General features: G+C 47.5%; 1 protein-coding gene and 1 long non-coding RNA gene across 4 annotated transcripts in view; one reads left to right on the forward strand and one right to left on the reverse strand.

The window, feature by feature from the left end:
- Nucleotides 1-4,145: 4,145 nt before the first annotated feature.
- The window catches only part of LOC129695289 (dual specificity testis-specific protein kinase 1-like), a 103,295-nt gene continuing 85,322 nt past the window's right edge, over nt 4,146-22,118 (reverse strand). For both annotated transcript variants that reach the window (XM_055632100.1, XM_055632099.1), the window contains 3 exons: nt 16,550-16,636; nt 12,117-12,264; nt 4,146-5,305 (listed from right to left, as the gene is read on the reverse strand). In XM_055632100.1, coding sequence (XP_055488075.1) covers nt 4,293-5,305; nt 12,117-12,264; nt 16,550-16,636 — 1,248 coding nt within the window. In that variant the 3' untranslated portion in view covers nt 4,146-4,292. The remainder of the gene's footprint in view (nt 5,306-12,116; nt 12,265-16,549; nt 16,637-22,118) is intronic.
- LOC129695293 (uncharacterized) overlaps nt 4,787-22,118 on the forward strand; it is a 52,460-nt gene continuing 35,128 nt past the window's right edge. For both annotated transcript variants that reach the window (XR_008723135.1, XR_008723134.1), the window contains exon 1: nt 4,787-4,930. This is a non-coding gene — a long non-coding RNA (uncharacterized LOC129695293). The remainder of the gene's footprint in view (nt 4,931-22,118) is intronic.

Here is a 22,118-nt window from a genome sequence, read left to right on the forward strand (position 1 = left end):
TCAAACCCGAGTCTCTGGCTTTGTAAGTCAGCAACTCTACTGCTGCGCCACCATCCTTCCAGGTTTGTACGTTCTTCTTGGGACCGTGTAGGATTTCTCCGGGTGCTCTGGTTTCCTCCCACATTCCAAAGATGTGCCGGTTTGTAAGCCTTTGTAAATTGGCCCTAGTGTGGAGAATAGAACTAGTGTACGTGTGATCATTAGTTGGCATGGTGGGCCGAAGGGCCTGCTTTTACGATGTATCTCTAAACTACACTAAAGGTGACCATTCAGGATCACGCATGTAGATAGTGATGAAGGAGAAATATGCTATGATTACTTTCATAGGTCGTGGATGGACTATGTCAGTAAATTACGATGCAGCTTTATAGGACTTTGGTGAGGCCGCATTTGGAGTGTTTTGTGCAGTTCTGGTTGCCCCTTACAGAAAGAGTAGGGAGGCTTTGGAGAGGAGGTTTACCAGAGTTATGCCTGGATTAGAGGGTGTTAGCTACAAGGAAAGATTGGACAAACCTGGACTGTTTTTTCCAGAATGGCACAGATTAAGGGTAGAAATGATAGAAGTATATGAAATTTATGAGAGGCATAGATAGGGCAGACAGTCAGAACATTTTTCTCAGAATGGAAATATCAATGACCAGAGGAACTAATTTTAAGGTGAGAGGGGCAAATGTGTTTTTGTAGAGAGGTGGGTGCCAGGGGTGGTGGTGGAGGCAGATACGATAGTGGCGTTTAAGAGAGTATCAGATAGGCAGATGAATATAGATTATGCTGAGGTTATGTTAGCATTATGTTCTGCAGACATTATAGGCTGAAGGTGTAGAAAAGAACTGCAGGTGCTGGTTTTCACAGAAGATAAACACAAAGTGCTAGAGTAACTCAGCGGGTCAGGCAGCATCACTGAAGAAAAGGAATTGGTGACGTTTTGGGTCGGAACCCTTCTTCAGACTTGTGTGCTATGCTCTACATACGATATATTAACTGGGAACCCTTTAAGCAGGGCTGAGGCACTTCAGTCTTGTCAGATGTCCCAGGACTGATCAGGAACATGCAGTCTTCCCGACTTCTGGCAGATAAATGGCACACTGCCTTTCCACTTCAGTGTGCCTTCTTCATTCACGAAAATAAAATGAATTGAAAAGTAGGGTAGGAAATATCAGATATTCAAAGCTTTATTAAACTCTGACACTTTGGTCAGACAATAAAGAGCAAGAAAGATTAACCAAAGGTTACAAAAGGCGTCCTCAAAATAGAACAATATTTGCCCAATTTACAACAAAATATCTGTGCACACTGGGATCTCGCAGGTCCCCCTCTTCCGAGGAGCTATATCCTGCTGAGTTATTAGTATTAGTACATTACTGAGTTTCTCAGTCTTTTTCTCTCTCGGGGTGCTGTATCTACAACTGCTGGAAATCTCAGTGTAGACGCAAGGAACTGCGGATCTGGTTTGCCAAAGAGAGACCCAAAGTGCTGGAGCAACACAGTGGCTCAGGCAGCAACAGAGATAGGTGACGTTTTGGCGATAGAGGATAAAATGGTTCCTCTTCCATATGGATTTAGTGGGCTGTTCTATACTAAGCGAGGGATTATGCTTGTAGATAGTAGTAATCTTGCTGAGCTGTAATCAACAAAAAAGTATTTTGCTTTACCTGGTACATGTGATGATAAAGAAACCATTTAACCATTGTGAAGCCCTTTTGGGTCGGGACCTTTCTGACCTTCTGAAGAAGGATCCCGACCCTAAACGCCACCTATTCATTTTCTCCATAGATGCTGCCTGACCCACTGAGTTACTCCAGCAGTTTGTGTCCTTTGCTGAAAATCTCAGTCTAATCTTTAGGGGGAAAGATGCATTTTTACACAGGGAAGCCACTCATTTCCTAGAAGAAAGGTCTCGACCATGGCAAGTCGCAATCTCTTGTGTGCCACAATGGGAGTGTTAGCTATGTGGTCCTTCCCTGAAAGATCTTCATCAGTCACTGTGTGGATACCTGGGCAGAGACTAGCATATACCTGCTTGTCCCTCTCACTCCCCTACCTACCCCCCCCCCCCCCCCCCCCCCAACCCATCCCAACCTCACACAATCACAATGGCTAATACCCCAGCCCTTTCCTCATAAGAACATTCTGCACAGGGCTTGCTGTGCATTATCTGGCGATATATACTGTTCGGTTTTCTGCCCTGCACCCTGTGCACTCAAGATAAGAGGTATATCAAAGTATTGTACATACAAACGCTGCGATTTCTGTGTCCCCCCCCCCCCCCCCCCCCCCCGCCCACACCAGTGCAAGTATCCTCAAAGGGGTGAAATCCTAGCAGTGATGTGGGATTTTTTTTTTCTTTAGCTGAATGACACCAAGTGGTGGTGTCTGTGTGCGCATGCACAAACTGAGTGGAACACAAGACTCAAAATTAAAATTGGGTAGTATCCCGGTCAGAAACTTCCACCACTCTGGGGCTTGTGACCATTCTGTCTCTTCACCTACTGGCTCACCAAGTTGATGTTTGACCAACAATTGATCTTGGGTCGTCCATGTTTTCTCTACCGTCATGAGTCTAGAAATTTGGGTCCAAACCCAATAGGTGGTGTAGTGTTGTTCACTCTGATAAGATCTCATGGAAAACCAGTGCTGGACAGAGGCCCACCACCCCAGGCAGAGACTAAGAACTGGAGGGTCCCTCTCTTGCTTCATTAAACCCCCTCTGAGAGGAATGGATATTGCTTAAAGTACACCATAAGCAAGCAACACAGTAAAAAAAAACTAAAATCCAAGTGCACCGATCAAAAAATAAATACAAGGACATAAAAAGATCCATTGCATGTATACACCTATTTAAGATTTGGGCCCCATTCAAGGGCAAAGTATTGCACCAAGCATCAATAAAGGCACAGTGTGCTCCTGGAGGTACCACACTAACCAACCCTTTCCCTTTGCGTTAAAAAATACATTGATTAATATAAGGAACTTTCAAGGTCTAACTCCAACCTTTTGAGCTAAAGCAGCCATGCGCTTATTTACAAGGCCTAGATGTGGCCTTATGTCAACTGGAGGTGTGGGGCCGATGACAAAGGAATAACAGGGAGAGGAGGGAGACCGATGAGACAGAGGAAGTTTGGTGGATGATAAGATGGAAGATCGTCAAGTGTAAGGGAAAGGTTGGTGGGTGGAAGGATCCCTTTGGGGAGAGGTTGGTGGGGAAGGATCTCAATAGGAGATTGGTGAATGGAAGCACCTCCATGATGATGATAGATGCTTTGAAGGGTCACCATGGAGAAGAATCTCCAGGAGAGGGTTGTAAGGAAGAATGTCTGTGGTGAGGAAGATTCTCCATGGGAACATGGTAATGGGTGATGGGGGCGAGTCTCCACGGTCATATTGGTAGGAAATGGTCTCCATGAAGATGGGAAAGGTCACCATGGTGATGTTGGCAGGAAACAGTCTCCACGGGAGCAGGTTCAATCTTCGGGCCACAGCTAGGGATGTGTCATGGGCCCTGCACGGATAGGAATAGGTTTATGGGGATGTCTCCATGGTGATGGGGGAAAGGTCTTCATGGTGATGTTGATGAGGAATTGTTCCATGGTGATGGGGTTCTCCATGGAGATGGGGAAGGGTCTCCATGGTGACGGGGAAGGGTCTCCATGGTGATGGGGAAGGGAAGGGTCTCCATGGAGTGGGGAAGGGTCTCCATGGTGATGGGGAAGGGTCTCCATGGTGACGGGGAAGGGTCTCCATGGTGTCTCCAGGGTGATGGGGGAAGGGAAGGGTTTCCATGGAGATGGGGAAGGGTCTCCATGGTGATGGGGAAGGGTCTCCATGGTGATGGGGAAGGGTCTCCATGGTGATGGAGAAGGGAAGGGTCTCCATGGTGATGGGGAAGGGAAGGCACCATGGTGACGGGGAAGGGTCACCATGGGTGATGGGGGAAGGGTCACCATGGTGATGGGGAAGGGTCTCCATGGTGACGGGGAAGGGTCTCCATGGTGATGGGGAAGGGAAGGGTTACCATGGAGATGGGGAAGGGTCACCATGGAGATGGGGAAGGGTCTCCATGGTGATGGGGAAGGGTCACCATGGTGATGGGGAAGGGAAGGGTTACCATGGTGATGGGGAAGGGTCACCATGGTGATGGGGGGGAAGGGAAGGGTTACCATGGAGATGGGGAAGGGTCTCCATGGTGATGGGGAAGGGTCACCATGGAGATGGGGAAGGGTCTCCATGGTGATGTTGTGGGGAAGGGGGTGATGGGGATCTCCAGGGGAGCAGCTTCTCTCTCCGGGCCTCGGCTAGGCCTGCGGGATGTGCCGGGGGCCCTGCTCGGACTCACAGCTGAGGCTGCGGTAGCGGGCGGGCCTGGCGGCGGGACGCAGGCAGACGGGCGGGAAGAAGGCGAAGCCGCCGAGGCAGCAGCCGGTGCACGACAGCGCCTCCTCAGGCTCCTGCCCGCCATCGCAGGCCGGCGGCTCCGGCGCCTGCGCGGCCTCGCCCCGCCGACCGGCACGCACGTCGATCGTCGACACCGGCGCCTGCGCACTGTCCGCCAAGCCGGCCGCTGCCGCCGGCGCCTGCGCACTGCCTCCGGGAGCGCCGGCCATCTCCTCCGACGCGTGCGCACTGCCCGACAACCCGCCGGCTCGGGTGCCGGCCGCCGCCGTGTGCGCATGCTCATGCTCGGGCGAACCGGCGCCGGGAAGATGGCGCTCGGGTTCGCTTTCCCTCACAGTGTCGTCGTCGTCGCCGCCGCTGCTGCTGGCGGCCTCGGCCTCTCCTGATCGCTCCGGCCGCTCAACATCATCCTCCTCCTCGTCGCTGCAGTCGGCCGTCTCCGTCTCCGCCTCCCGCTCCAGGCGGAAGAAGGGCGTGCCGCGGCGGAGCACGGGCGAGGTGGGCAGCGAGCGGCAGCGGGCGGGCAGCAGCAGAGCAGGTAGGCCGCGGGCGGGCAGGAGCAGCAGCGGCTCCGGGGTAGCGGGCATGGCCAGGCGGTGGCGGGCATGGCAGTCGGCGGAGGGGGGCAGCGGCAGCTCGAAGCTCAGCGAGATCACAGACTTGCTGGGCGAGTCGTACAGCTTGGTCTTGCCGCCCTTCAGGTCGTCCCGGCCCGAGAAGGGGTTGACGCGGGCACCCAGCTCGGCCAGCGGCGGCGACAACATGTCCGAGTGGCTGCGGGACAGGCGCGGCTCGCACTGGACCCGCAGGCTGTTGGACAGAGCGGGGCTCGGCCCGGGGGACAGGCCGCCACCATCACCGCTGCCACCGCCGTCCATCCTCCTCGCCGCCTCCCGGCACTCGCCGCCGCTCCCTGGGGGAGAGGGAAGGGGAGAGTAGGGTTAGATACAGGGTGAAGCTCCATCTACACCGTCCCAGCGTCAGATACTGTTCCTCAAGTTTTGGATACATTTTAACCCCACAGATTCAGATTCAATTTTAATTGTCATTGTCAGTGTACAGTACAGAGACAACGAAATGCATTGTTCTATCGTAGTTCCACACTCCTGATATTTGGCACCCGGTACAGAGGGGGAGGGGGAGGGGGAGGGAGTTCTCCCTGTTCGTCTCCTCCTGGTCCTGGCCATGATGGCCATTCGCAGGTCCAGGCAGCAGGTAGTCGACGGCTGCACCGGGATTGACTACCTGCCCCTTTCAGGCCGACGGCCGTGCCCGCATGTCCCTGAAGGGGGAATTTGGAGACCTTCCGTGAATGCCGGTCCCCACGGGAGGTCGAGTGTTTCGTTGATAAAGTTGGCCATATATTACTCTGATGATCATTTTTTTGTCAACATAGGCCAGTGGTTCTTAACCTGGGGGTCGTGAGGGGCTTTGCCGGGGGTCATGAAGGGGACACAAATAACATATCAATTTGTTTAAGAAGGAATTGCAGATGATGGAAAATCGAAGGTAGACAAAAGTGCTGGAGAAATTCAGCGGGTGTAGCAGTATCTATGGAGCGAAATAATGTCTGAAGCAGGGTTTCGGCCCGAAACGTTGCCTATGTCCTTCGCTCCATAGATGCTGCTGAACCCGCTGAGTTTCTCCAGCACTTTTATCGACCTAACATATAAATTTGTTGAGGCCATGTTTCGGAACCTAACAAAGGTACATACCACATACAGTATTTTGTTCGCGTATGCACGTACTGGTGCCAAAAAGGTTAAGAACTACTGACATAGGCAGTCTTTGATTGTGTTAATACTGTGGATTTTTATTTTCTGAATAAAAATATTTATATAATTAAAAAGGGTCAGACTGAGTGAAGATCCCACTACACCGTCCTCCCATCACACACTCCGAGAGATGACTGTTTGTTTATAAACTCAATATAGGCAGCCTTTGATGGTGTTAATACTCTGAATGTTTATTTTTATTTTCTGAATAAAAGTATTTGTATATTAAAAAAAAGGATCACACAGAGTGAAGATCCCACTACACCATTCCATCACACACTCTTTCTCTCCAGAGATGCTGCCTGTCCCGTTGAGTCACTCCAGCATTTCGTGTCTATCTTCAGTGTAAGCCAGCACCTGCAGTTGCTTCCTAAACAAATTGAAGATCCCACTACACCATCCCATCACACCCTCCTGGGGCAGACACAGAGTGCCTTCTTGGAGCACAAGCACAGGTAGTTGAGGGGTATAGAGGTGTATAAAATCATGAAGGAGATAGTCACAAAATGCTGGAGTAACTGGTCAGGTAGTGTCTCTGGAGAAAAGCAATAGGTGACGTTTTGGGAAAAGACCCATCTTGTGTTACCTATTCATTTTCTTCAGAGATGCTGCCTGACCTGCTGAGTTACTTCAGCATTTGTGTCTCTCCTCGGTGTAAACTGGCATCTGCAGTTCCTGCCTACGCATGGAACTACGATAGAGCAGATGAATTCAGTGCAAAGATGTTGAGGTGAAATAGGGTGGATGCACAGAATTTTTTTAGAGACAAGAGCAGAGTGAGGGAATAAACAAGCTGGAACTAGCAAGGCAGTTAAAGGAAGGATCAGCGATTTCCGCCTCAGCTATTCACCATATTAACAATTTGATGGCAGCAAATGTCATTGTTCAAACCTTCCTTACACAAAAGCATCCAGGATTGCGATAACGGAGGATCATGCAAACCAGGGCTATCGAGTCGGAGTAATTTTGGTGATTCTGGGGTCGGACTCCAACTCCGATCTCAACATGAATTTCAGAGACTACATAAATCGGAAAAAATCCCACTTTTTAAACAAACTGCACACTATTTCCACCCAAGAGAATGAGAAATCACATCAGTGCTGCCATCTGGCAGCAGAACGACGAGAAACAACACTCAAACAAACGCCATCACCAGCTGATTTTCCCTCCACCTGCTACTGAGTGAACATATCTGAATAATTTATGAATTCAGAAGGTGAATTTAGTCATTCATTTATATGGAAATATATTATAAATTAATGCAGATTACGAATTTTCGTGATTTACTGCAAATAAAATTGACACCGGCTAACCTAAACTAACGGGGGGCTTCGTCCCCTTGACCTCCCTAATCCCTTAAAGCAAGTTTCCTCAAATTATTTATTTATTACCAATCTTTTTGCGTGTGGGATCAGTAGACTATTTCTGTACAATTTGCTAATCGGGAATGTGCTTAGGTATGACAATACTCTACTGGACTGTTTGTAAGAAAATAATTTCACTGTGCGTTTGCACTTTGCACATGTGACAATAAAAGCATCATTGAACCATTAAAAACAAGGAAACGCTTTTTAAAAAAAAAACTGATTGGGAAATGTTTATTCAAAGTAATTTAGATGTTTGTAGATATCACTGAAAAGTAATATATAGGTTCAGCAAGCAACTAGGATGGCAAATTCCATGCTTGCCTTCATTATGAAAGGATGCGTGTGCGAGAATAAAGATGAGGTACTGCAATTATCTCTGGTGCTGGAAGGCAGCAACTCTACTACTGCCCCACCGTGCTGTCTTTGAAATTTCTAAATGGGGGGGGGGTGATGTATCTTTGGAATAATCTACCTAGGGGAACTGTGTACGATCTCTCTGAGTCCATTGAAAACAAGTCGGCAGATATCTAAATGCTAAGACGTTATTGGGAGTGCACAGGGCAGTGGGTGGAAGATCAGCCATGATCTTGCTGACTAATGGATGCCTATTTTTAAATCATGATTCTTGCAGGCCATTTATTTTAGACCCAGTACACTGCTTCGGGAGTTCTTCAGAGCTGTTCAAAAAAAAAACTAGCACCTGCTTGATCACATAAAGAGTGGCACAGTGGTGCGGCTGGTCGATCTGTTGCATCACCGCCAGAGATTCTGGTTCGATCCTAACATCGGGTGTTGGCTGTGTGAAGTTTGCACGTTTTCCCTGTGACTGAGTGGGTTTCCTCCGGGTGCTTCCCACATTTCAAAGGTGTGACAGCTTTTTGGTCAATTGACCCTTTGTAAAATTGCCCCTCGTGCATAAGAACTGCATATGAAAGTGGGAAAACATAGAACTAGCATGGACCCAGTGGGCTGAAGGGCCTACTTTCATGCTATATCAGTCAAAACTTTCTACATAAAGGGGTTGTGTTTGCAGATATTTCTTACACTGCTCTTACAGTCATGGAGTCATACAGGCCCTTTGGCCCAACTTGCCCATACCGACCAACATGTCCCATCCACAATAGCCCACACCGACCAACATGTTCCATCTACACTAGTTCCACCTGCTTGCATTTAGTCCATATCCTTATAAGACTATCCTATCCATGTCCTCGGGGCTGTGGTGTCCATACCCAAAACACCCGAATCCGACTCTGACTCGATTTCTTGTGCATCCGACTCAGACCCTTAGGTATAATAATTCTAAATCTGCTATGATGACATTACACAAGATGGCATTTCATAAGAACTACATGAATCATGAATAAGAAACTACAGGCTACCTTTTAAAACCATGTCCTTAAAGTTTTGAGTCTAATGGTTATAGCTATGCTATTGTGGCTTTTTTATTGTTTATTCTCTGGAACTCTCTGCCACAGAAGGTAGTTGAGGCCAGTTCATTGGCTATATTTAAGAGGGAGTTAGATATGGCCATGTGGCTAAAGGGATCGGGGGTATGGAGAGAAGGCAGGTACGGGATACTGAGTTGGATGATCAGCCATGATCATATTGAATGCCGGTCAGTGCAGGCTCGAAGGGCCTAATGACCTCCTCCTACACCTATTTTCTATGTTTCTTGAAAAAAATTCATAATTCATTATTCTGCCGCCAGATGGCAGCACTGATGTGATTTTTCATTCTCTCGTGTGGAAATAAAGTGTGCGGTATGTTTAAAAAGTGTGATTTTTCCCGATTTACATATTCTCTGAAATTTATGTTGAGGTCGCATTCGGGACTTTTTTACCGACTCCAGCAGCACTAAAATTGCTCTGACCCACTCGACTCCGCAGCCCTGCCTGTACCTGTCTAAATGTTTCTTAAACATTGCGATAGTACCTGCCTCAACTACCTCCTCTGGTGGCTCGTTCTATAAACATACTGCCCTTTGTGTTTTAAAAAAAGTTACCTTTCGGGTAACCTTTCCCCCCTCACCCTAAACCTATGTCGTCTGGTTCTCGATTCCCTTACTGTGAGCAAGAGACTGCGTGTTTACTCAATCAATTCCTCTCATTATTTAGTATACCTGTATAAGATCATTCCTCATCCTCCTGCACTCCAAGGAATAGGATCATAGCCTGTTCAACCTTCTCAGACCCAATCTTGGCACCCTCGTAATTTTTCTCTGCACCCTTTCCGGCTTGACAACATCTTTCCTTTAACATGGTGCCTCGAACTGAACACAATACTCTACATATGTCCTAACCAACATCTTTCACAACTGCAACAAGACCTCTCAACTTCTATACTTTGATAATGAAGTAGATTGGACATATACATTAAGGCTTGTAAAGCATAATCGTATGTAGTATGGTTGGTATCCCATCCATCACTGGAAGCACATGGCTGCATTATTTATTGGCTACATGGTTGATAAATCTTGGATCGGAAGCAACTTGCTCATCCGCTAGCCCAAAAGAACAGTGGAGTAGGTATTGCAGGAAGATCCAGGAGAAGGGACTGGAAATATTTTGTAGAAGGGAAGACAGAATTTGGTTCCGCAGTAGCCTGGAGAAGCTGGGATTAAATTTGGGGGACAGAATTTTGCGAGATGATTTGATGACCACAAATCATTCAAGCTTAAAATTGGGGAAAAAAGAGAAACTGCAGACACTACTGGAAGGATTCAGGTCTAAGCAATAACACAAGCAAAGAGCCAGCAGGACAAATAGAAAATCTTGTAGCAGGCATAAGGAATTTCTGTAGAAACTGAGACCTGCAGATGATGGTTTGTACTATGTATATTGAGTTGAGTGTAGGAGCAAAGGGGTCCTTCTGCAGTTGTATAGGGCCCTAGTGAGACCAAACCTGGAGTATTGTGTGCAGTTTTTGTCCCCTCATTTGAGGAAGAACATTATTGCTATTGAGGGAGTGCAGCGTAGGTTTACAAGGTTAATTCCCGGGATGGCGGGACTGTCATATGCTGAGAGAATGGAGCGGCTGGGCTTGTATACTCTGGAATTTAGAAGGATGAGAGGGAATCTTATTGAAACATATAAGATTATTGAGGGTACGGACATGCTAGAGGCAGGAAACATGTTCCCGATGTTGGGGGAGTCCAGAACCAGGGGCCACTGTTTAATAATAAGGGGTAATCCATTTAGAACAGAGAGGGAAAGTTGTTCACTGAGGAGTCTGAATGTTCAGCTATTGAGGAAGTTTAAGATTGGGATTGGTAGGTCTCTGAATACTAAAGTTATGGAGAAGGGGCAGGATGGTGAGTTGAGATAACAGATCAGCCAGATAAGCAGATTAGGCTCAAGGGCAGTATATTATTTTCCTGCTCATTTTCTTATTGTGACATGTGGACTGCAACACCTAATATAAGATCAACAATTAAGGGAGTTATTATTATTTAACAACATGAAGTGACCTTTTAAGGTGGAAGATGTCATTAATTTGCAAATGGTGCAGAAGAGGTTCACCCAAATGTTAACTGGACTTGCTTGGGGGGGGGGGGGGGGGGGGGGGGGGGGGGGGGGGGGGGGGGGGGGGGGGGGGTGCCAAGCCAGAAACGCCAACCCATTATTTTTCTCCAGTCCCGCTGAGTTAGCAATCCTGCACTTTGTCTCTATCTTCGGTATAAACCAGTATCTGCAGTTCCTTTCTACACACAGCTAATAGAGAGAGGATAAATAGGCTGAGATTATTTTCTTTGGAGCGTGGGTTCCAGAGGACTGACCTTATTGAGGTGTACAAGATCATGAGGGGTATGGATAAAGTTAACGCTCTCAGACCTTTTTCCATGGCAGAGTATTCTAAAACTAGAGGGCAGCAGTGTGAGGGGAGAGTGTAAGAGGGACCTCAGGGACAGCTTTTTCACTCAGGGTAGTCCGTATCTGGAACGAGCTGTCAGAGGAACTAGAAGCTATAATTCCAAGTTAAAAGACATTTGTAAAGATATAAGGACAAGACGAGTTGAGAGGGCTATGGGCTAAATGCAGGCAAATGGGACCAGCCCGGTGTTCCAATTTAATCAGCAGGGACAAGGTGGGCTGAAGGGTCGGTTTCCATGCTGTACAGCTCTATGACTGGTGGACAGACGCTAATTGCTAACTGGCCTGACCCTGGCAAAGGCAGGAACATCTGGAATCAATCTCTTCCAGCAGAGGAACGGAAATAATTATATGGTAGCTTCAAAACACATGCAGAATTTTGAGTCTCTTTTCGTAAGTTGTTCATCTGTCCCTTTTGTAGCCAAAATGTCGGCGCTTCTTGCGTATGGATTGAGACGGCTGTTGTGTACATTCTGTACTAACCGGGGGATTGTGCTTATGTACGGGAATAATCTTATTGAGCTGTTTGCAGAAACTGTATTTCACTGTACCTTATACACGTGATAATAAAGAAACCATTGAACCTCACGTTGTCCCTCTGATTTTCCTCCCACTCTCACTTCATTTCTCGGTGCAATTTTCCTTTGCTAATCCATCCCTCCATCCCCGCCTCTTTCTTACCCCATTATCAGGCTCAATTTAACACCTACCATTGTGCACTCTTGATACTTCAACGGCTATGTGATGTTCCCTTGCTGTTTCTACATCTGGTTCCGTGTTCTCGTACTGCCTCTGTTCCAGGATCACTTCCAGCCGCTGCGTAATATCAGCAAAAGATGGCCTTTGGTGGGAATCCAGCTGAACGTGCAAAAAATGGAAACGCAACATTAATTCAGACCACTCGTTAAAGGGATCACATTGTGTCACTTCTAATGAGTTTAGTGTTGCAAGTTGATCTGTTGGTCCTTGACTGCCCATACCATTTTTGATTGTTCAGTTTCGAGATACAGCGTGGAAACAGGCCATTTGCCCATTGAGCGTGCGTCGACAAGCGATCCCCACACACTAACAACATCCTACACACACCAGGGACAATTTACAATTTTACCTAGTCAATTTGTCCACAATTTACAGACAGCACCGGTACTCACGATCTAACCCGGGTCTCTGACGCTGTAAGACAGCAACTCTGCCGTTGTGCCATGGTGCCACCCTTTTTTGATTGAAAGACACAACATGGAAACAGGCCATTTGGGTGACCAAGTCTGCGCCGATCATCGATTAGCCGTTCACATTAGTTCTATGTTATCCCACTTTTTGCATCCACTCCCTGTACACCAAGGGCAATTTACAGTGACCAATTATCCTACAAACCCACATCTCAGATGCGGGAAAAAAACCGAAGCAAACCCACGCGGTCACAGGGAGAATGTGCAAAGTCCACACAAACAGCAGCCGAAGTCAGGACCGAATCTGGACCACGAGCCCTTTGTGGCAGCGACTCTACCAGCTGCGTCACTTTGTTATCCATATATATGTATAACTAAGCACTTAATACATAGCATGGTCAAACACCACAAATACATTTGGCTGAGGGGATACCACCATGTTGACACTGCCATTTGAGGGAAACACTCACTCTGGGGAAATTCCTGCCAGTGACCGTTTCAGGTTTTCCATCTTATGAATTGCCTATTCTTAGGATGCATCAGGTTGGACCTACAATGTTATCTCCGTTTGCCAGCGAAGTGACATAAATCACTTTTTACTTGCAACCTCACACTGGGTAATGATTCCTTCGCAATTGCCCATCCGGGAGCGATATATCAATGTTTTCACTGTGTTCCCGATGAATAGCCAGCTGAACTGATTCCTGCCTAGACAATACATGCAGACCACTTAGAGCAGCACAGTAGAGTTATAGTCATAGAGTGATACAGTGTGGAAACTGGCCCATTGGCCACTTGCCCAACATGTCCCATCTACACTAGTCCCACTTGCCCATGCTTGGCCTGTATCCCTCTAAACCTATCCTATCCATGTACCTGTCTAAACATTCCTTAAATGTTGCGATAGTACCTGCCTCAACTACTTCCTCCGGCAGCTTGTTCCATACACCCACCACCTTATTTGCTGCCTCACAATGCCAGCAGACCCAGGTTCGACCTGACTACGGGTGTTGTCTGTGTGGAGTTTGTACGTTCTCCCTGTGACTGCGTGGGCTTTCTCTAGGTGGTTCGGTTTCCACCCACACTCCAAAGGCGTACAAGTTTGTGGGTTAATTGCCTTCTGTGCAAGTGTACGGGGTGACCGCTGGTTGGCGCGGAATTGGTGGGTCGAAGGGCCTGTTTCTGTGCTGTAGCTCGAAACTCTAAACTAATCTAAACAAAATCACTTGCAAAACCGAGCACCGTAGATTAATTCAGCAAAACACAAAGAACTCAGCTAGCCAGCCGGCATCCGGGAGAGGGAACAGACAGACGATCTGTCCATTGGTCTGCAGAAGGATCCCGACCCTAATCGTCGTCTGCCAATTCTCTCCGCAGATGCTGCCTAACCCACTGAGTTCCTCCAGCACTCTGTGTGTTGCTGAAGATTCCAGCATGTGCAGTCTCTTGTATCTATGGTAGACTTTACCGGGGGAACAAATGATTCAACCACTCAACCAAATTCTTGTCCCAATAAGAATCCTGGCCCAATTTTCATTTATTAAAGAAAAAGACCAACTATTGGTTACTAGACTAAGTGGGACCCTTTGGGTCCCTGTCACATGTATAGGAGACCTGGGGGTGGGTGAGATGGGGGGGGGGGGGGGGGGGGGTAGAGAGAGGGAGAGAGAGTGGAGAGAGGCTGGGGGAGGGGGAGAGGAGGGGGGTGAGGGTGGAGGGGGGAGTGAGGAGCAGGGGGGACGGGGAGGAAGGGGGAGAGGAGGAGGGGGGGGAGGAGAGCGAGGAGGCCGGGCAGTGGGTGTCAACCAAAGGACTGCGAGTTTGGCGGCTTCAATCCAGAGCCCGACTTGCTCGTCATTTGAATAACGTGGAGGGGGAGAAGGGATGGGGGGGAAGAGAGAGAGGGGAGAGGGGGGAGAGGGGAGAGTTGAGTGGGGGGAGAGGGGGGAGGAGGGGGGGGGAGATGGGGAGAGAGAGGGGGAGGGGGCAGAGAGGGGGAGATGGCGGACTTGAATTCGGCGAGCGGGGTGTACGCTGAGCGGGCTGGCAGACGTCGAGTGGGCTGGGCGGATGGCAGGCGACCAAAGGACTGCGAGTTGGGGGGCCTGCATTACTCACAGCGCGTGAAACACAGTGCAGGCCGCGCGCAGCAGACCCATTGTGACGTCATCAGTGAGACCATCTCGTTTAGATTCAAAGTTATTTCAGATTTTTGAACATTTTCATTACTAACTCGAGAAACAATGCATGAATCTTTCCAGGGGATAAATCTACCGTAATATGTAATAATTTTACCGTTAGCGTGTCGTTTTTTTCGAGAAAATATGATCACACACACACACACACACTCAGAGTTTTATAATTATACAGATGAAGGAGTAGAATGAGACATTTCATTCAAATAATGATGAATCGTTGGAATTCGACACTAGGGAAGTTCCGTCATTAATTTCATTCAAAATTAATTTCATTCAAAATTAAGAGACATGGAAATAGTGTAGGAGGTAGGAGATTGCACAGTCTTTTACCCAGAATAGGAGAATCAAGAACCAAGATTTAATAGGAATCTGAGCAGCAACTTTTTTCACACAGAGAGATGTGGGTGTATGGAACAAGCTGTCAGCGGAGGTAGTTGGCAAGCACTATAACAACATTTAAAAAACATTTGGACAGGTACATGGATAGGAAAGGTTTCGGGGGATATGGGTCAATGGGGTCAGGTGGGACTAGCATCAATGGGGCATCTTGGTCGGCGTGGGTAAGTTAAGCCGTGGGGCCTGTTTCCGTGCTGTTTGACCCTGAGGCACAAGGTTGAATGCTATATCTAAATGTTACACATAAAATGTTTTTTCTATTTGTTTCTGATATTATGGATGCGTTAGCAATGTTGGTTGATCCAGAGCTGAGGAGGCAGTGACAATTCAGTCATGTTTTTGGGACCGGGGATGTCATACTAGGTAAGGATGATAGAGTTCCTCTTTGAAAGACATTAGTGAAGCAGATCTATATTTACAACAATCTAATGGCCTCATGGTTACTGTTATGCCTTTTTTCTATAATAGAATCATATATTCCACTTAATTACTCAGATTTTAAATTTCCCAGCTGTCATGGTGGCATTTAAACTTGCATCTTAGGACCAGTGATCCAAAGCTATCGCTGTCAATTCAGTAATATAAAAATTGCACTATTGTAGCATTATTTAAGGGCCTGCCCCACTTAGACAATCTTTTCGGCGATTGCCAGCGACTGTCACAGCCATAGCAGGTTGGCGATAAAGCAGCGACTGGACCCCCCCCCCTGACGACGATGTCTACGACAAGCTACGACGACCTACCAACTAATTGACGGTAAGCTACCGACAACCGCCGATCCATTAGGATGTCCACTATGAACATTTCAAAATCCAGCGGCGACCAGAAAAATGTTACGACTCTTTAGGCGACTTGAGGAGACTACTCACGGCCATATAGGCGTCACCCCGCGACCATGTAGCGACAGCCTAGTTGCTGAAAAAATCACCTAAGTGGGACAGGTCCTTTACGCCTCTGTCAGCCACCCACCATCCCATCAGAGTGCTTTAGACTGAGACTCAGATATATTTACAAATTATGCACTAAGCATAATTTAGGCTTTCTCTGACCGAATTAAGAAACCTAGCCTATCGCAGCACGGTGGCACAGCGGTAGAGTTGCTGCCTTACAAGCGCCAGAAACCAGGGTTCGATCCTGACTACGGGTGCTCCGGTTTTCCCCCACATTCCAAGCACCCGTGGTTAGGATTGAACCCGGGTGTCTGGCGCTGTGAGGCAGCAACTCTACCTCTGCACCACTGTGCCATCCTGAGACTTTCAGGGATGCAAGTGTCTCAATACACCCAAGGGCCCCACCATTTGTTGTCTCATTTTAATTCTGCACACAGATTTCAGTTCTTACAGGGACTTTGACGAGTTTTACCAATTTTACGAGACTCACATCACAGCAGAGGACAGCCAGGTCCAGGAATACAGGCGGACAGTCTCCCACCATCTTCTCGAAAGTCTTCACATCCAGCCCAAAGTTCTGCAAGAGGGTGGAGAACATTGACGTTAGCCTGTCAGTTGTCTGTTGTGCAAGTACAGTAAACAGTGTACATCAAAACACAGAACATAGGTGCAGGAGTAGGTAATTCGGCCCTTCAATATAATCATGGCTGATCATCCAAAATCAGTGCTCCGCTCTGGCCTTTTACCCATATCCCTTGATTCCCTTAACCCTAAGAGCTAAATCTAACTCTCTTGAAAACAGTGCAGGACAGGAGGGTCTGAGCTATAGGGAGAGGTTGGCCAGGCTAGGATTTTATTCCTTGGAGAGCAGGAGGATGAGGAGGAGATGTTGTAGAGGTGTATAAAATAGGAGGTGAACAGATCAGTAATTGCAGAGAATCTTTTACCCAGAGTAGGGGGATCGAGAACCAGAGGTCATATGTTTAAGATGGGTGGGGAAACCGATTGAGCAATGTTTTTTCGTTTCCTCTGTGTAAGCGAGTACTCATTGAAATGCTATTAAAGAAATACTGATACTGATAATAGGAACCTGACGGGTAGCTTTTTCACACAAAGGGTGGTGGGTATATGAAATGAGCTGCCAGAGGAGGTAGTTGAGGCAGGTACAATCACAACATTTAAGAGAAGTAAGCTGACCGGCTAAGGGTGGAAGCGCAGTCCCTGCACGGTGGAGTGGGCCACTGGAGGCCCTGCAGCAGCGTGGGGCTCGGCTGGACCGGGCGCCGCACAAAGAGGCCTTGCATCTGTACTGGACGCGGCCTGCAGCAGCACAGAGGACCAATTCTACCAGGACAACAGGCCTGCATGGTCAGGTCAAGAAATCTACCCCTATAACAGGTGGGACTTGAAAATGGCACTGATTCTGGCGACTTTATACTGTCTCAGTTTACCACTGCTACACATTTGTATTGTATCTGAGATTCCCATTTGTCTTGTGTATTGTGTATAGTGATACTTGTACTGAACTGTATACCAAAATTAATTTAACGATACCTTGGTACATGTGACAATACAGTGCAATTAAAAGTACCATTGAAGGAACATTTAGACAGGTACATGGATAGGACAGGTTTAGATGGATATGGGCCAAATACAGGCAGGTGGGACTAGTATAGATGGGCCATGTCGGTCGGTGTGGGCAAGTTGGGCTGAAGGGCCTGTTTCCCCACTATGTCCCCAATCATGTTTTAATGGGGGAGGGGGAGAGAATAAGAGGCAATGAATGGATGGAGGGAATGGGGAAATTTTAGCCTGGGCTAAGGTGCATCCAGTACTGAATTGAAACTTGCAGTTTCTCCTAACAAGAGGACACTGCCAGTCTAAACTGAGATTGGTATTAGGTTATTGTTGTCACATGTACTGAGGTACAGTGAAAAGCATTTGCTTGTGTGCTATCCAATAACATTAGATGATACTGCAAGAAAACACAATCAAGCCATACACAAGTACAATAAAGGTATGGATAAGAGGAAAAATACCAGACTGCAGAATATATATTGTCTCAGCATTGTAGTGTAAAAGTTCCAGAGAAAAGTCCAATGTTTGCAAAGAGGTAGGTTGTAAAATCAGAACAATACCCTAGCTTATGGATGGATCGTTGAGTAGTCTGATAACAGAGCTGAAGAAGCTATTCCTAGTCTGGTGGTGCGTGTTTTCACGATTTGATATCTTCTGCAAGCTGGAAACGGGGAGGAGAGGGAATGACCAGGGTGGAAAAGATCCTAGATTATGCTGGCTGCTTTCTTGAGGCAGCATGAAGTATTGATAGAGTCAATGGTGGGGATGTCTGAAGAAGGGTCCAGATCCAAAACATTACCCATCCATGTTTTCCAGAGATACTGCCTGACCCGCTGAGTTACTCCAGCACTCTGTGAAACGTCACCTATCCATGTTCTCCAGAGACTGCCTGACCCGCTGAGTTCCTCCATCACTTTGTGGGGTTTTTTTGTCAATGGTTGGGAGTCTGCTCTGTGTGATGGACTGGACTACATCTACAACTCTGCAGTTGATTGTAGTCTAGGACAGAGCAGTATCCAAACCAAATTGTGATGCAACCCAACGGCATGCTTTCCACCACAGAATGTTGTAAGAGCTAGCCAGCAATATGATGACTCTCTGTACACTCTAACTATTTATTTTGGTTTAACTTTGTGGATAACCAGAAGAGAGAATGAATGTACCCCTGCAGCTCCAATAGCAACAATGACGTGATGTGGACAAAAAATGCTGGATAAACTCAGCGGGTGAGGCAGCATCTATGGAGAGATGGAATAGGTGACGTTTCAGGTCGAAACCCTTATCTGCTGAGTTTATCCAGCATTTTTTGTCTACCTTTGATTTTACCAGCATCTTCTTTCCACCAGCAGTTCTTTCTTAAACATGATGTGATGTGAACATGTTTGAGAGACCTTTGGAACCAGGAAGGAAGTTGGACTGTCATGCACTACGCACTAACATCAGCAGGTGGCGCAGTGTGCGTGTGTGTGTTTCTGGGAGCTCTGTGGCCTGTTTGGTGAGTCTGAAGAAGGGTCCTGATTGGAAACTTTGCCTAGTCATCTCCCCCAGAGATGCTGTCTGACCTGCTCAGCTACTCCAGTACTTTGTGTCTTTTCTTGCTCTGGTGAGAGGTTGGGCCACTTACTGCAAATGCACAATTATGAACTTTAGACTTTTGAGATACAGGATGGAAACAGGCCGTTCAGCTGACCAGCGATCACCCCGTACACTAGCACTATCCTACACAATGGGGACAATTTATAATTGGATGGGTAATTTTCCAGCTACTAAATCTCAGTGAATTTCAAGTCATAGAACCATCCACCTCTATGCAGGTACTATTGTAACGTTTAAGAACATTTTTTACATGGTACTCGAGACAGGTTTAGAGGGTTAGAGGGTTTAGAGGATTAAGGGGCCAAACACAGGCAGGTGGGACTAGTGCATATTGGACATGTTGGTTGGTGTGGGCAAGTTGAGCTATTTTCCACGCTGAAGATAAGACACAAAAAGCTGGAGTATCTCAGCGGGTCAGGCAGCATCTCGAGAAAATAAGTGACGTTTCGGGTCAAGACCCTTCTTCAGGTCCACAACGTATGACCCTATGACCATGGAAACAGGCCCACTGAGTGCATAAAGTACCCATTTACACTGATCCCATCTTTTGGAAACAACTTTTGGAACTGCAGATGCAGGTTTACACAAAAGGACATCATGTGCTGGAGTAACTCAACAGGTCAGGCAGCATCTCTGGAGAACATGGATCGGAATGTGCCTCACAAAGGGTTTCTTCCTGAAATATCATCAATCCATGTTCTCGAGAGGTGCTGCCTGACCCGCTGAGTTACTCCAGCATTGTGTGTCCTTCTGATCCCATCTTATTCACCTCACACTAGCATCAACTGCCAGATTTTACCCCTCACCCACAAGACTGGGGGCATTTTACAGTGGCCAATTAACCTACCAATCTGCACATCTTTAGGATGAAGGAGGAAACTAGAGCATCCAGAGGAAACCTACACAATCACAGGGAGAACATGCAAACTCCACCCAGCAGCTGCACTACCCGCTGTCTGTACCACCCTAAACTTTCATGGACGTGAAAGAAACAACTTAAAAGGTTAAGGCTTGTCTCAACTAAATCAGAGATTAAAGTGTCCATTCCTCACTATTCACTGTGGGAATTCTGTCCCTTTGTAAAATGGCTGCTGCTTTGCATTGGAGGTTTAACAACAGATCGGTGTTTAAAAATGCCAGTCGCTCTTCCCTGCTCCTCTCCCCAACTCACCACCTTCTGACATTGATTGAAAGATACAGTATGGAAATGGACAACCGAGACCGCACCGACCATCGATCACTCGTTCACACTAATTCTATGTTCTCCCAATTTCTCCTCCACTCCCAACACACTGGGGGCAATTTACAGAGGCCAATTAGCGTACAAACCCGCATGTTTAGTGAAAAGATAACGTGCAGAAACAGGCCTTAGGCCCACCGAATCCGCACCGACCAACGGATACCCATACACTAGTTCTCTCCAATACACACAAGACAATTTACAGAGGCCACTGAACCTGCAAACACGCATGTGTTTGGGATGTGGGAGGAAACTGACGCGGTCATAGGGAGAACGTACAAACTCCACACACAGACTGTTCTCGAGGTCAGGATTGAACCGGGTCTCTGGTGCTGTGAGCCAGTGATTCTACCAGCTGTGCCACTGTGTTGTACTAATCTCAGCAAGAATGGGACAATGTGTGTCATTTGCTCATGTCTGTTTTTGTCTGGCCTGCCATTTCCTCTTTTAGATTTGTTTGTTGTCAATTGTATGCATGATAAAGGGTATAACGTTGAATGCAAGATAAAGCCCACTAAGTCCGATTAAAGATAGATCGAGGATCTTCAAATGAGGTAAATAGTGGCTTAGGACCGCTCTCCAGTTGTTGATAGGATTGACGGGAATCAGTCTTGACGGAAAGTAGTCATACTGAAGGCCAGTTGCTGCAAAGGTGATGTGAATAATTTATGTGCCAGCACATATAATTTAAATGCTCCATGTACAATGGCTAAGCCTCAATAATTGCTTTTAACAAACAGGGAACCTACACAAAGGTAGTACTGAATGCAGAGAAAGGCCTTCACTTGGCACACACAGTCCCCTTCTGAATAATTCACAGCTTGTGGAGCCCAGTCACAGACTGATCATTCAAAATTCATGCAGCAACAAAGTGAGTGATCGGGGAAAACAGGTTCTTTGTCAGTGTTACATCTGGGGAAATGGCACATGTTCCTCTCAGATCACTGCATTATACACTCCGGGTGAGTGAAAGTTCGGCCTGGAGTCCAACCAAACACTTAGCGGTGGCACAGTAGGGGCAGCTGCTGCCTCACAGCGCCAGAGACCTAGGTTCAATCCTGACCTAAGATGCTGTCTGTGGAGTTTGCAGGTTCTCCATGTGACTGCGTGTGTTTCCTCCGGGTGCTGTGGTCTCCTCCCACATTCCAAAGACGTGCAGGTTTGTAGGTTAATTGTAAAGATTGGCCCCAGTGTGCAGGATAGAACTAGTATGAGTGAGTGATCGGTGGTCGGCGCAGACTAGGTGGACTGAAGTACCTGTTTCCACGCTGTGCCTCTAAACTAAACTTCTTAGGCCCCCTTTCGGTCATGGCTGACCATGGGTGTCTCCAGGATGCTAGTCCTTATATGGAGGACGCCTGTGCATGGCTTTGTTTAACGTGGGGAGACTGGTACACAGACAGCCACCCTACGGTCCTTGACCGATCTGGGTCAAGATCCAGTGGCATGGAGTCCAAGACGACTGGAGACCCTTTTCTGCTGCAGCCTTCATCCGCCTTCCCAGCCGTTGTGACGCTCCACTAAGGTCAGCCATCGTCCTCTGCCTGTTCCACCGTTGAGGTCTTGGTTGGATTGCTCTTTGTCAGGGACCTCCCCCTCGACCTTACCGCCAAGGGTGGCCCTACCAGGAGCATAGATAGCTCCA

Source organism: Leucoraja erinacea, chromosome 3 (genome assembly GCF_028641065.1).
Source record: "Leucoraja erinacea ecotype New England chromosome 3, Leri_hhj_1, whole genome shotgun sequence".
NCBI lineage: Eukaryota > Metazoa > Chordata > Chondrichthyes > Rajiformes > Rajidae > Leucoraja > Leucoraja erinaceus.